Source organism: Danio rerio, chromosome 24 (assembly GCF_052040795.2).
Source record: "Danio rerio strain M-AB ecotype USA chromosome 24, GRCz13ab, whole genome shotgun sequence".
NCBI lineage: Eukaryota > Metazoa > Chordata > Actinopteri > Cypriniformes > Danionidae > Danio > Danio rerio.
In genome coordinates this window covers 26,049,323-26,066,201 of record NC_141044.1, presented here as the reverse complement: position 1 = coordinate 26,066,201, position 16,879 = coordinate 26,049,323, and the positions used below count along the sequence as shown (strand labels likewise).

Sequence of the window (16,879 nt, the reverse complement as noted above, 5' to 3'; positions counted from 1 at the left end):
CCTCCACGTGTGGTCCCTAGACGCGAGGAAGACTTAGGTAACCTACCGACTGCGGTGGTTAATACCATCACTCAGGCTAGAGCCCCCTCCACGAGGCGCGCCTACGCCCTGAAGTGGAGTCTATTCACTGAATGGTGCGTCTCTCGCAGAGAAGACCCCCGAAATTGCCAGATTAGTGTTGTGCTCTCTTTCCTTCAAGAGAAGTTGGACAGCAGGCTGTCGCCCTCCACTCTCAAGGTTTACGTGGCCGCCATCTCCGCTTATCATAGCGCGGTAGCTGGTGGCACCGTGGGAAAGCATAACCTGGTCATCCAGTTCCTTAGGGGTGCTAGGCGAATTAATCCATCTCGCCCCCCTCTCATGCCCTCTTGGGATCTCGCCCTCGTTCTCACGAGTCTGCGATCCGATCCCTTTGAGCCACTCGAATCAGTATCTCTAAGATTTCTGTCCCTGAAGACAGCTCTGCTGGTTGCGTTGGCCTCCATCAAGAGGGTCGGGGACCTGGAGGCATTTTCGGTCAGTGACTCGTGCCTGGAATTCGGGCCGGATTACTCTCACGTTATCCTGAGACCCCGCCCCGGTTATGTGCCCAAGGTTCCTACCACCCCCTTTAGAGATCAGGTAGTGAACCTGCAAGCGCTGCCCCCGGAGGAGGCAGACCCAGCCCTTTCTTTACTTTGTCCAGTTCGCGCTCTGCGCATTTATGTGGACCGTACTCAGAATTTTAGATCATCTGAGCAGCTCTTTGTCTGTTATGGCGGTCGGCAGCAGGGAAGTGCCGTATCGAAACAAAGATTATCCCACTGGATTGTGGATGCCATTTCACTCGCTTATTCGAGTCGAGGTCAGTCGTGTCCCCCGGGAGTACGTGCACACTCCACTCGGAGCGTTGCATCCTCTTGGGCGCGTGCACGCGGCGCCTCTCTAACAGACATCTGTAGAGCTGCGGGCTGGGCGACACCCAACACATTTGCAAGGTTTTACAATCTGCGAGTGGAGCCGGTTTCCTCAAGGATATTAGGTAACCCTTTGGTGATTGAGGAGACAACTCGGTAGGGTGTTGAAACACGCTTGCTGCGCCATTCTCCCTAACACGGAGGTACGTGCGCCTTTTTTATCTGTCAGTAAAGTTCCCCGTCAGGTGAGCCCTGCAGATTCCTCCGTGGTCCCCAGCACTGACTCAGCGGAGGAGTCACTTGCTGGCCCACTACGTTGTAGGTCTGCCCGCTGGTCAGCCCGCGTTTTGGGTATAGGTGCCTGCTATGCGTGATCCCCACTAGGCGATCCCATATGCTTATTCCGCCACGGTTAAGTCCCCCCCCTGGGCGGACCCGTGTCTTCCCTCTCCGCTAACCACTCTTTGCTATGCGTACTCCCCCTTTTTAGGGCTAGTCCATAGTTAAATTCTGCCAACCTTTCCCCCCTTGGGTAACGGATGGCCTCCGCAGCGTCCTCCCTATCGGGATTGCACGCTTCCCAACGTACTGTCGTATTTCCTAGAATTATCTAGATGCTCACGACTTCCCAAAAAATATATCTAAATCCGTAAAACTTCTGTTGAAGTAGGATAAATTAGGGCCAGGGACACGTTGGAGGACCGCGCCCCCCATGATGTGGGTGCGTCACGCTTGCTTGACTATCTCCTCATCGGGGGTGTTGGTAAGGTGCAGTCATTATGGCGCTTTCCATATTCTCCCATTCATGGCACTGAAGTTCCCCAACCGAAGGGGAACGTTCGAGGTTACAGAAGTAACCCTTCGTTCCCCGAGGAGGGGAACGGAAGTGCCATATTCCGTCGCCATAATGACTGTCCCTTAGCTGTTTGAAAGTCTCTTCAGCTTAAAAGGATGGCGTCTGCTGGCTTCAGGTGTGCTTATATGCTGAGATAATTGCAGATGTCGCACACCTGCGCAAGCTTACGCTGCCAATTAATTTCATTCATTGGCCCGTTCAATACTCTCCAGATAAGCGGCTTCTGATCCGAATCCTCCCATTCATGGCACTTCCGTTCCCCTCCTCGGGGAACGAAGGGTTACTTCTGTAACCTCGAACGTTCTGTCTGGTTTTCAAATCTGATTGGCGGATAGCTATGCGATATTCTGCAATAACAGCACTCGTATAGCCTCCTCACCCTTCTGTATTACTCTGCCTAGATAGAGTGACAGCAGATCAAAAACCTCACTACAGTTTTACAAATATTGCAGCTGTTGGACAACATAATGTACTTTTGAACCTTTTTTAGGCGAGATTGTAGTTGTTTAGATTGCATATGCAGTTTTGTTTCAATTTACTACAATCTTCTATGTAAAGCTGCTACGACACAATCCACATTGTAAAAACCATGGGCGTTGCTAGGCCTGTTTTAGAGGGGCTGTAGCCCGGCATATTTTTACTCAGCCCCTCTAAAACTTTTGCAATTTAGCTCATAAACTGTACACTAAGTTAGAGCCTGTCCCCTTTAAATTTGATATAAAAGGGGCAGAATTCAGCCGAATTTGTTTTTAATTTGATCAGCAAACCACAGCCGTGGACAGCTAGAGAACGAGGTGTGTGTTTATTGATAAATTGTTATAATATCTGCTTATTTGCAGTTCTTTGATACAGATAAAATTGTATCGCCTGTATCTAAATGTAATTGAGGAGCTGTCGCGTTTTCTCTGCGTTCACCTTATTAGCACAGCTGTTCCTCCAGCAAAAAATGTAACTCTTAACGAACATTTCGCTATTTTTATTTCAAAATTTACTACCAATATTAAACAGTTTACAGTTTGTGTGGCATTAACTATACCATACAGTCTTGCACAGAAAGGAATAAACACATTGACACAACCACTTAGAGAATGTACTCGTTTAAACAGTCACTGAGTCACTGACAGAGATAAAAACATAAAGTGTTGTGTTGTATATATATATATATATATATATATATATATATATATATATATATATATATATATATATATATATATATATATATATATATATATAAACTTCTCATTTATTATTATTATTCAGATCATAAAATATGTGAAATAGCCAGTAAGTTTAAAAATGTATATGTAATGTATGTTGTTTAATTAGAAAAGTGGCAGTTTTTTTTTATTTAATACATGGGAACAAAATATGCACTTGAACATAGAAAGGGGTTTTTATTACAGTAAACAGGTGGGTTGAGCCTATTTGATTTATTCGGAACTCAAATGGCGATACCTGTCTATGTAATAGAGTGCAATACTAGTATACAACCCATATTAAACAAACATTTTTTAATTGTATTACTATTAAATTACTACTTATAAATGTAATGTTAGGCTTAAATGTAATTTATATATAAGGATAGTTCCTATTTTAAATATTTATAATTTTGGAAATACAGTGCGTCAACATCCATCAGCCTGTCATACTGAGCAGAGGAAAGACTGTTGACGTTCTGCCACAAGATGGCTACAGAAACCACTTACTAAGCTGTTAGAGGAGAAAAACTTATCGTAATTTCAAACTTCAGATGATCCAATCATTACAAAACGGGTAAGTGACATTCTAAGTTGATCTCTCTCTTTTGTATGTCGTACTGTATTTATACTATAGTAATCTGGTAGTGTTTGCTTTGCTTTGGCTTTTTCGGGGTTGATTATTGTAATATCCCGATCTAGACTGATGGCATTTCATGCCGTTCAGCCTTATAATCTTAAAATGTGAGCAAAATCACCTGTTTTGTCATCACTTTAGACATTATGCTAGAGAATCATTCAAATATTAGCTCTAAAGTGAGGTTGGTGAAATTAGCAACGGTTTCTGCTGTTCTGACATCAGCTGCAGATGTGAATGAATGGCGGAAGAAAGTAGTTCCTTGTACAACAGGATTTTTTCAACTTTCTGTGTTGGATTTTCTTTTTTATATACACGATTATGCCGTTGAACGGTTTTATAAATGTAATATCACACTCATAGCAGTGCGATATAGCTGTATATCGTCACTGGTGGGACACATATAAATAATTACAATCACACCAGCAATTGTATATATCTTATCAATGTATTTAAAGCCTTTTTTATTTTTACACATTTATTGAAACCATTTTAAGCACAAATAACTATAATTTATTTAATTTGACTGATTTGTCAAAATTTTTCCTCCTTCAGTGGATAAATGTTTTGAGTGAAAATATTTACTCTCTTTTTCATGAATTATTTTCTATTTATTATTTTATTAAGTTTATACTAAATAAAGTGTTACCAGACTATAAATATTTAACCCCAAAGGGTTAAAAAAATATCATTTGATCAATTCTAGTTTGTGCCCCTAAATTTTTTTTTAATCCATGGAAAAAAGTAAACATCAATTTCTGCATCTACAATCCCAACAGAAATGGTCTCTAGCGCCTTGTGTGTCTCATTCAGATCATGTTAACCCCTGGGTTCCCCAGACTCCTGCAAGATCCTCTTCACCCCTTTTAGCCATAGTGGGATGTGAAGGGTTAATCCAGAAAGAGAGGTGACCTTTATCCTTCCCGGCTCAGTCCCCTCGTTTTTTTTTATTTTTTTTTATCAAGCCTCTCCAAAGGGACTCATCATACGTGAGGCTCTGCGGAGGGAGAGAGGAGAGCATTGTCCTTATCACCTCCTCCCAGAAAGTGGGGAGTAATAGGACTTTGTAAGGAGAAATGAAGCCAGGCCCGATGGTAGCTGATTAAAAATTGACTCTGCCACATCAAAGAGAAGTTGAAGGTGAAAATGATGATCACTTCCCTCTCTCAGGGACCCACCACCATTTCTTTTATTCAACCTTGAAAGATTCGCCCTGAATGAGGAAATCTCCCCCGAGCCCACTCATTGCAGATGGAACCTGACGAATGGAGATCAGCGAGCACTTCATTCTCCATATTAGAAAAATCATATAATTCAATTTTTTAGCTAATGACATCTTTGGACAGGGGTGTTTTGTTATCAGTGTGGAGAAATTAATCTAGCCTTGAGTCCATGCGGTGACTGTAGTCTAATTGCTTTGCTTTAAGGAGGGGAACTGTGGGATATATTCCAGCATGTGTGGTGGGGAAAGTCGGGATTTTACAAACTCTTTCTAAGTCATGCAGTTCTTGTCTATCTGAGAAAGACAAATGGTGTGTTCCAGTTTCAATTTAGAAATAAAACCCTACAAAGAAACTGCATTTTTTTTGGCCTTGATGGTTCCATGAAGAACCATTAACCGCCATCAAACTTTTTATAGATGTATAGATGAACAGATATTTTAAATTATGAAAACAAATACAGACAGAGAAAAATATTTGTTTTTGAGAGGTGTCCACTGAAAGTATCTTTAGGGAAATGAAAACGGTTCATCTCTGCTCTGGATGCATTTCTTTTTTTTCATAAAAAGTTGAATGGTTTCCAAAAAATAATTTTGAATAATGATAACAATAAAAATGTTTCTTGAAGAAATTATCTTGTGCCATTGAGGACTCAGAAGAGGGCCATAAAGCTGTAAAAAAGTTTTACCATCACTGTAATAATATATATTAATTCATTTAATTTCCTTCGGCTTAGTCCCTTTATTCATCAGAGGTTGCCGCAGCGGAATGAACCGCCAACTTATCCAGAATATGTTTTACACAGCAGATGCCCTTCCAGCTGCAACACCAGACTGGGAAACATACACTCTAATTTACACAAATACACAACGAACAATTTAGCTTATTCATTTCACCTATATCGCATGTCTTTGGTTTGTGGGGGAAACCGGAGCAACCGGAAACCCACATGAACACGGAGAAAATATGCAAACTCCACTCAGAAATGCCAACTGACCAAGCCGGGGCTAAAAACCAACAACCTTCCTGATGTGGCGACAGTGCTAACCACTGAGCCACCATGTCGCCCTAGTGTATATATGTGTGTGTGTGTGTGTGTGTGTGTGTGTGTGTGTGTGTGTGTGTGTTAAAGGTTTCAAGCCTGGTGGCCAATCTTCGTTGATTTTTATTTCACCAGTAAGAGCAGAGCATGAAGGTTTACTTAGCGGAGTAATAGCACAGCATTTAATTTAATTAAAGTATTGCAATGCACACACCAATATGGGTGACATATCAGAGCTGAAAAGAGGACAAATAGTTGGTGCATGTCCTAGCTGGCACATCTGTGACCAAGACAGCAAGTCTTTGTGATGTATCAAGAGACACATTCTCCAGGGTAATGTCAGCATACCACCAAGAAGGATGAACCACTTCTAACAGGAGTAACAGTAGTCTGTAAGAAAGCTGTCTGAAAGGGATTTTCGGGTGCTACCCAGATTTTATCCAAAAAAATAAAAATAAAATAAAACCACTACTGCCCAACTCACTGCAGAATTAAATGTGCACCTCAACTCTCCTGTTTCCACCAAAACTGTTCATTGAGAGCTCCACAGGGTCAATATACATAGCTGGGCCAAACCTTTAATCACTCGTGCCAGTGCCAAACATCAGTTTCCATGGTGCCAGCAGCGAAAATCTTGCATGGACAATGTGAAACATGCATTGTTCTCTGATGAGTCCACCGTCTCAGAGTTACGGTGTGGAGAAGTCCCAAAGACGCGTACCAACCAGACTGTTGCATTGCCAGAGTGACGCGTGGTGGTGGATTAGTGATGGTTTGGGCTGTAATGTAATGGCACTCTCTATGCCCAATACTTATGTTAGAGGGTCGAGTCTTTACTAAAGACTACCCAGTGTTTTAATCTCTTAGCTAGCATCAGGACGTGGACTCACTGGGGTGCTGTTTTTGCACATGCCAGTGTTTACGAAAAGATTACATCAAAAACTATGACAAACTATACATCAGTATAAAACTACAATTTTCAACCAGCCATTGCAGCTATTTTTTTTTAATGGGAAGCTCATAAAGAATGTATTGGCAAACTTTGTACAGAACTTAGATATGGAGTACATACTTATCATCGTAATAAAAAGACACACAGTCATTCTTTGCTGTACATCATGGTTTATTTTCAAAGGTATGAATCCTCAGAACAACATCCCATGAAAGACATTTAGTCCAACGACACAATAGTGTTAAATTATGGATGGAAATTCATTTGTTTGTCACTGTTTCTGTCAGAGACCTGCTGTTTACATCGTTACTACATTACTTATATGCAAAAACAGCGTCTTTGTAGTAAAAAGCAAGATGATGCAGTGCTACAAATAAAATGAGACCACAAACTGAATAAAAAGTCAAAGTTATAGTTACTAACACCTAAACAAAGCTGGCAAATGTTTTGACATTCTGCATGTGCTATCTGTCAGACACTTTTAGCCAGTTGCTTTCTTTCTAGTTTGATTGATGGAGAATTTAGCCAATGGCTGCACGATTCTTTCGACATATAGTGACAATTATTCATCTATTGCACATTTTATCCTGAGGGTGGTGTCATTTATATAGTTATTCTAGATGCACTGTATCTAGAACAATATCTATAGTTAGTTATTTAAAATTGTAAAAATATTTCACAATTATTGATTTTGTATTTGAAAATACTGGTCAATTTATTAATTCAGTTTATTAAACACTGAATTATATTTGACATAAAATATTAAATAAAAATTTTTTGGTGTCTACAAAGGTGATTTTATATACAAAGAAGCACAGTAAATACAAGTGAAACTTTCTTGTTAAAAAAAAAAACAATGAGTGATCAATCTAAATGATATCATGTGTATATCATGTATCATCATTAAAAACATCTTGATTTCAATGTTGTGAAAGTTAATTATGTTGTGGGGCTACACTGCAATGCTTAAATAAAGGCTTTTATATCATTAAAAATCTAAGTATACCCAATGACAATTATTGATATACTGATCATACTTTAAGGTACAATTCTCACTATTAAAAAACAATAATTATTGTGTGTTTTATTTAAATAAACCCATAATTTGATGCTTATTATTAGTTATTAAAGTAGTAGTTAGCTATTAGATAGGATTGGGGATGTAGAATAAGATTGTGCAGAATATGTACTTCATACAAATAAACAGCCAATATCTTAATAACAGGCAGGTAATATACATTAGTTAATAGTGATTAATGGTACCTAAACTTAAACTGTTAACATAAATTATTGTTGCAATGAATGATATTTTATGGATATCTTCTGTTAAATGTAATATAATATATGATAGTCATATTACTTTAACAAAAATGCACATTAAAATAACACATTATAATGTATAGGAGGGGAAAATCAATATTATACTTTTATTATTTTGAAGCTTGGAATCCCTTTAAAACCTTTTGACTTATCTATATTTTGTCTTTATTGGACAGGACAGTTTAAGGAGACAGAAAGCAGTGGGAGAGCAGAAGGGGAACACGATCACGAAAAGACCTCAGGCCAGAACTCAGGAGTGCCAAGACTTTGGCTCAGGCAATATGTGAGTATTTAAGCAAGTCACAAGCTCCAATTTGAGATATGAAACAGTACAGAGCCACGTTATAATGCCTCAGTTTTAACCCTTGCCGTATAGTGAAGCCATTGGGTGCCATTGTTTCTGTGAAATCCGAGGTGTCATTAGCATATATAGTATAAAAAATCAACTGCAGTGAATGACAAAATGAAGGTGTCACATGGGGTCAGAAGCTCCCAATGGCAAACTGATGTGTGCCGTGTCAGAATTTGACAACAGTGAGCGAATGCAGTGAATCAAGCTGATCCGTAATGGAGGATGACATATCTAAGCAAAATGCTAAAATACCATCTGACAGGCTCACAATAACAGCAGCATCACTCAGCCACGTTCAATCTGGATTGTATTTGAAATGACACCAAAAGCATAATGTATGGGCAATTTGACCTCAATAATATTATGATTATATGCACTAAAATGGCACTGTTAAAAAGCATCTAACAATATATTTAGAAGTTTACCTCAATGATTGATTTTACGGCATAGTTTGTGATATATACTGTGTACACTTAAAGTTTTTAGTTTTAAAGTATTCTTACCAAGGCTGTTTATATTTTATCTAGGGTTTCTGCAGGTTTTGCAAAGGTATTTTAAAAGTCAGGCTTTTGTAATTCAAGGCTTTGAAAGGGGTTTATGAATTCATAAAGTCATGGCATTAAATGTTGCAAGCTTTGCAAATAAATAATATTTTCCTCAATATTTTGTTTTCCAATACAGTTATAAAATATTGCATGACTGCATAATGTTGCCATATGGCAACGTGATATTTATGTGTATTTCCCTGTCACTGTACCAACATTCTATTTTAATTTGTTGTTGTTGTTGTTGGAAATTAAAGATCTTAGTTTAGCTAATGATGTGCTTTGGTTAAGTCACATGATGTGCAGTCTTTTTCTGTGGCGCAATTTCTGACAGACTGGCGTTTATTTTGAGTATTTGCTGAATGCAAATGAAAATGTCAATAAAAACAGGATCAACTCTTGTCAGATCCACAAAAAAATTGAGACACCACCTCCAGTAAATTATGATGACATATTCATAACTCAAAAAATTTTCATCAAATTAATTGTTTGTAAATTGATTAAATGGATGTGTGCCAAATAGCAACACTGTCCAATAGTGGAATATGCAATATTGCTATAGGCTAGCTAGCTAGCAAGGTCAGCTGTGATCTTTTATTTTGTAACAATAACGACATGAATGCTAGTAATATAATGTTTATTAGTCATATGCTAATGGCATTTGCATTATGGATCAAATCAATGGCAATTTGATGGTAATACTTTTGATTAGATATAAATACAGGAAACAATGTATTAGCGAGCACCACCATGTTCTATTGTAAATGGAAAAAAAGAAAAGGACAGAACTGGCTCTTCCTGCAGATGAAAGTGAAGATGAGATGGCTTTTAGTGACCATGAAAATGATGCAGACTGGACATTTGATAGAGACAGTTCAGGTAAGTTAGCTCAAAGACAGATAAGACAGGCATAGTATAGTATATAATATAATATATAAACATTGTAAGCTAGTAGGCGATGCAGTGGCGCAGTAGGTAGTGCTGTCGCCTCACAGCAAAAAGGTCGCTGGTTCGAGCCTCGGCTGGGTCATTTGGTGTTTCTGTGTGGAGTTTGCATGTTCTCCCTGCATTCGCATTCACATTGAATGTGAATGAGTGTGTATGGATGTTTCCCAGAGATGGGTTGCAGCTGTAAGGGCTTCCGCTGCGTAAAACCATGTGCTGGATAAGTTGGTGGTTCATTCCGCTGTGGCGACCCCGAGTTTCATAAAGGGATTAAGCCGAAAAGAAAAATGAATGAATGATGCAAGCTACTAGTTACATTATTCTGATGCATATGGATATACTAGAATTGTTATTTATTTGTTATAATATTTACTGAAGAAAATATTAATACCTACTGTATGTTGTATACATGATAATACAATATTATGTTTGTTTTTAATAATATTCAGCAAAAAAGAATGGAATAAATAGAGGGTTAAATCAAGATATAGGATTAGATGCAAAATAAATAATTGAAATCCAGTTTTCTAATAAATTCATCATAATTTATTAAGTATCTGACAAATGATAAGTACTGACAAACTATTTTTGTTTAGTGTGATCAGAGTTTTGTGGTCAAAGTTACTTTTTGGCTGAATATTTGTTTTTATATTGATATATTTATAGTTAAGACTGTTGAGAATGTATGGAATTTCATACAGCATTTCTTCATTCAAGATATCATAGTTGTTCAAGTATATTTTATTTGAAGATAATACAAGTATCTTTTGTTCTGGGGATAATTTAAATAAATAAAGCAAGATTTATCCTGGACAATAAATCAATGTATATATTATATAACACACTTATGTTGCCATATACGAGTTATTGTAATGAAATTTGGGGGAATACATAAAAATCTAATTTACGATCTGTAAATACGTACAATGCAGAAAAAAGTAATTAGACTGAGAAAACATGTGGGGTATTTAGAGCATACAAATCCTTTATCGTTTTTTTTTTTTTATTGAAGATACTTAAGTTCAATGATTTGGTTAAATTTAAAACAGCACATTTTATGTTTAAAGCAATGCATACAGAAGTTTAAAAAAAAAGACAAGGGGAATATAATCTGAGCGATGAACAAAATTTTAGCAGGTTGAAAACAAGGACAACCTTAAAAAGTTTGTCTATATGTAGTGTGAAATTATGGAACAATCTTGATCAGACTCTCTACAATATCAAGGTAATAGTCAATTTAAAAAGTTGTATAAATATATTTTATTAAAAGAATATAATGATGAAGGTGATTAACCGGGATAAAATGAGAAAGGTATGATGAAACATTAATTAATGGCTATTTGCCATTTATTAATGCTATGCATTTTTTTTTGGGGGGGGGGGGGGGGGGTCTATGTTACAAAATGTAAAGGTACAAAATGAGACAAACATATAATTTGTCAAAGTTGCCAAATGGATAAAATATGTCTCATGTAAAAATATGAGATAAGTTAAAGAAGAAATAAGTTTAAGTAATAGACGAATGATGTATGTGGAAATTAGGTGGGAAAATAATAAGCTTGTGGTTCATCCCACTCCATTTTCGACTAAGTTAAAAATATATTTTTTGTTAATGATATTTTATGTATGATATTTCTGTTTGAAAATAAATAAATTCAATCAAATCAAAGAAAGCACATTTTAGGATATAAAGACCTAATATGTTTAACATATTACAAACAATAGTACATCCAAAATGTACATGCGTCTACTAAAGAGATGCACATAATACAAACTACTGTAGATTTAAACAAATTCAAAAATTTGGAACACAATAAAATGCAAAAGGTTTTTGCATAAGCTTGCATTTCCATTCTTATGAATATGAACGAGAGTCATCAGAACAAAAAAATAAATAAAAAATCTAACTGTAGTCTTGGTCTTATTATCCAATAGTACTGTAATTGCCATGAGATTGTGTTGTCATATCCATAATGAGCCAATTATTATATATATTTTTTTAACTTTCTCTATTACTGTTTCTCTCACACACCTTCTCCTTAAGTATATTATAAAGATCAGCACAAAGAGATGAAACACTGTCCAAATTAAAGCAGTAAACTTGCCAAAGTTGAGCTGGCAAAGTGTCACGTATTTACAAATGCAATTATAAACCCTGGCATCCTCCCTCCTTTAAATGACAAGCAGCACAATCCAGAATGACAGTGTGTAGAATTAAAATCAAACATGCATCTTTGAAAGTTTGCACCAATAAAGGCGTCCCTTGCTCGGGCAATAAAAATTTCACACCTATTAACTCAATATCTGCACATACTCTCCGCTCTATCATTGTAATGCGACTGGGGACGTTCAAATGGATTTATAAGACAGGAAAGAGACAGAGAGTGAGAGAGAGAGAGAAGGAGAGAGAGTTCTCTAGGGAAGTCGAACCACAGTTTGCCAGTAACAGTGGCCCTGTCATGGGTTTGTGAATTTCACAGTTTAGTGCTAATAGGCAGATTAGGAAAAGAAACTAACCATGTCCACAAATCCCTTTACTTTTCTTCACTCTGTACTGCCAGTTTAAGCAAAAAAAATGTATATTAATTCATGTTTGTTGTTAACTTTTAGAACCTATATGTGGCTCCGTTTACACTTAGAGTCAAGATGCAGTTTGGTCTGATCACAAGCAGAGATGTACAAGCAAACATAGGATGTACATTAATGTTTTGTATATACCTGGTGTTTAGATGCATCTTTTTCATTTTGAATCTATGGGCTATGTTGGTTACTGTACAGTCAGAAAGTACTTTTTTAGCCCCTTTGTAGGAACTCTCCATGGCAAGCTCAGAAGGGGAAATACATTGCCCACATACAGATACAAAGTCAGCATACAGGAGAATAAGAGGTTCAAAATTCAATCTGTTACACACAATATCTGTTTTTATTTGGTGAATACAGACAGTGTAAATATAATTTTCTTTCAAGAGTTCACACTTAGCTGATGATTGATAATAAAGCTAGTTTGGCGTGCTGTCCCTGGAGAGAGCCCTGAGCTTATAAGATCTTCGAGCCCTGGGCTCCCTCCCGTTGCAAGGCGAGAGGGGAGTTTGAGCTCAGGTAGATTTCGATGACTCCCCCTCTTGCTTGTTGTAGCTAAGTGTAAGATATGGATGCTGAAAGGTGTACTCAGAGTTTAGCTAAAGTATTTGGATTAATTGTTTAGAGTGCTTGTTTTTGAACCGTGGGAGGAAACCCTAGGTTTTATTTCACACAACAAGAATTATTGTATTAAAATGTATAATGTATAAGTATATTTATATATTATTTGTAATACAATTTAATTTTTTATTTACAAGCAGTCAGATACAGTTGAAGTCAGAATTATTAGCCCCCCTGAATTATTACCCCCAGTTTTATTTTTTTCCAAAATTTTTTAACCTAGAGAAGATTGTTTCAACACATTTCTAAACTTAACATAACTTATTTTAATAACTGATTTATTTACACTTTGCCAAGATGACAGTAAATAATATTTTACTAGATTTTTTAAAGACACTTCTATACAACTTAAAGTGACATTTAAAGGCTTAACTAGGATAATTAGGTTTACTAGGCAGTTTAGGGGATTAGTCATGTTATTGTATAATAATGGTTTGTTCTGTAAACTATTGAAAAATATATAGCTAAACGGGGCTAACAATATTGACTTTAAAATGTTTTTTTTTTTATTAAAATGTGAATGTATCAAACAAAACTAGCAAATAGTTAGATGTCAATATTATCCCGCTTGCTTTTTGAGTGTTGTCGAGCGAGTTCTTAAACGCCCGAGATTGGTTATTGTGTGAGTTTGAAGGTTTAATTTTCTCAGTGGCAGTGAAATAGGTGCTGGTGGGTTCTGCTGTAACAGTTGTCTGGTTTTTAGCACAAAAGTTGGATCATTTTAATTTCTCGCGCTAGCCTCCCTCACTATAGTAATAATCTAAATCATTGCAGCTTTTACAGTTGAAAATCACACCTTTTCAAATTGCGATTTCGGTTTAAAATGAATTAATTGGGCAGCACTATATGGTAGTTTTTTGTAATAATTTCATCTTCGACATACATCTTTGACAGACAAAAGCTCTTTATTTTGTGGAAAACTAAGTGACAAAATTTAACCTGGTCTATTATTTATTAGCTAGGCTATTGTGACTGTTAGAACACATTCGACCACATAAGCATTAACATTACAACAGCAATCCGATCTATGCTTTTTTAACTATCTGTGGAAGTGGCGGATGTCAACGTCAGAACCTTTAGATGCTATTTACTCTTGTATTTACCGCCATCCACTTGTAATTGGCAAAAAACATTTTTAATATGAGAGGTAAGCAGGATGTACATTGGCATTGCTTATTTCTGACCTTATTATGCATGGAAGTACTTCAAGCAAATAAAGTATTTCAGTGAATTAATACACAGTTTGGTTGCATGGCCATATAAAGCCATATCTAGTAGCATCTTGCTCTCCCTTGCTTCCTAGGCGAGAAAACAGTCCGATAACCATCTCATCTCCACGATCTCTCTATCAGACGCTCACAGGAGATGATAGCTAACACTCAGGCCCTCCGCGCTCGGTCTAACCGAATATCAAACAGATTTTCCCACCTTAAGTTCATCTATATAGGCTATTAGAGCAGTCTGCAGTCAAATTGACTGTGACCCCCCCTCTTCACTACAAGCCTTCCCTTCGTAGTGGCGACTGGAGCATTCAGGTGAAAAAAATAAATGAGTTCATTTAGACAGCTCCATCAAAACAAGACAGAGCAAGAGGGATGACAGGACCTAACTGAGAACTCCATCTGAAGTTATCTAAAGGGCCAATCGGGTCCCTCGTCCATTTCCATTTCATCAAGCCAACCTACTTCTCCATCTTCTCCCTCCATTTCCGGGCATTTTTTTTTTTTTTTTTTTGATAATGTATGCTTCCTGCATGTTTAAGGTTCATGATAGCAGCCGTATAGACATCTCCATATGAATGTAGGCAAGGCAGGGTGCGAAGAAAAGCGAATGATAAGAATTTAGTGGACCCCGCAGAAGCCCTTGGTGGTTTTTCCGCCACATATCAAAAAGGGCATTAGATTCTGGCATGCTTGAGAAGTTTGGCTTGGCGGGGTTCCAGGTCGTAATAGCCGGGGATATATATGTAGGTTCTGAATAAGGTGCACTTGTGCCGCCAGTCGAATGGGGGAATAGCGGTTTGTGCTGGCAGGGCGCCTGACCACAGACGCTGCAATTGTCCCCCTCTTTGCTCACCCCCTACCCCCATCATCTTTCACACGCACAAATGCAAGCATGCCAGGAAAGTCATTTGCTATTGAGATGGGCAAAGTCCTGGAGGAGAAGAAATGGCAATAAAAAAGTTTTTTTTGCCTTGAGCTGTCATGTCATGTGTCATGTCATTTGACGGTGTTTTGTACAGAATATGCAGATCTGGAAGAAACCATTTCTTTCTTTCTCTTTGGCTGGATTTGTCATGTATTCTTTGTATGCTTTAGAGTTTTTTGTGTGTTTTGCTTTATAAACTATCGGTAATGTGTCTTCAAAATGTCAAATAAGAATATTATTGTTTAGAATGATTATTTGCAGAAAATTGCCATAGATCAGTATGAATTAAATATTCGAGAACATTTACAATATTGTCATTGTTTACAAATAAATAATTTTGAAGACCAGCAGTTTATAAAATAAAACACACAAACATTTTACTCAAGACATGTTGGCTAAATCTTATAAAAATGCAACCTGCTTGTTTCAACTGCACAAAAAAATTTCCAGAATTTACATTTACAGAAATATATACAATACTGTAGATAGGTGGAAGACGAGATATGTCACTTTGGTGTTGGCATTAAATAAATTTTACAAAAGTGAATTAATATACATAGATAGCATAATGAGGGCGGCACAGTGGGTAGTAATGTCTCCTCACAGCAAGAAGGTTGCTGGTTTGAGCCCCAGCTGGGTCAGGTGGCATTTCTGTGTGGAGTTTGCATGTTCTCCTCATGTTTGCGTGTGTTTCCTCTGGGTCCTCCTGTTTCCCACACAGTCTAAAGACCTGCACTATAGGTGAATTGAGTAAGCTAAATTGTCTGTATGTCCTGGTCCTCCATGTTCGGGGTTGAGCATTGAGTTAATGACCCACCTCGTAAAAATGAGATGCTACGAAACACCAACATGGCGCAGCTAAAATTAACTTTGAAATAAATGGCCCTGGGAGTAAGTAAGAGAGCGCAATGAAAATAAAATATCAAAGTAAAAGCCAAATAATCTTCCATAAGGGTAAAATAAATTTTTAATAAATAGCCCATTTTGATTTTTGAAATCCTCCTACACCTAATTATCATGAAAATCAAGCCATATCATCTTTAGACCATGCCAATAAGAATGTTACGGGATTCAAGCTGATTAATCAGATCATTCTTAAATAATGCACAAACTAATTTGATGAAGAATTTACCAAATTATACATTCATATTTCCAGTGCCTCAAAATGTTATTTCCATCTTATTCCATCTTGACAACAATTACCTGATTTTACATACACAGTTTAAGTACAGTTTCACCTAGTGGTCAGGAGATGTGAAATGCATGTGCTTTCTTTTAACAAGTTTCCAACGTAGGACAGACATTGCATTTTGGGAATCTAAACCAAAATATCAATGTCTAATAATGTTACAGATTGATGTTGTGTAAACATTACCAATATGGTCAGATGTTGAATTTTGGTTGACATACCTGATGAATAAATGTCAGCATTTTAAGTCAATATGACATTGGTTTAAGTTGTTGAAGTTGGATTTTAATCACTTTCTAACACAACCTAAAATCAACAAACATATCAACATCATTTCATGTCGTTATTGGATGTCAAAATATTGTTGTACTTAGACT

General features: G+C 37.1%; 1 protein-coding gene across 1 annotated transcript in view; it reads left to right on the top strand.

The window, feature by feature from the left end:
- LOC147838050 (uncharacterized) overlaps nucleotides 1–16,879 on the top strand; it is a 116,310-nt gene that overhangs the window by 78,626 nt on the left and 20,805 nt on the right. The window contains exon 7 of the mRNA XM_087309545.1: nucleotides 8,299–8,405. Coding sequence (XP_087165671.1) covers nucleotides 8,299–8,405 — 107 coding nt within the window. The remainder of the gene's footprint in view (nucleotides 1–8,298; nucleotides 8,406–16,879) is intronic.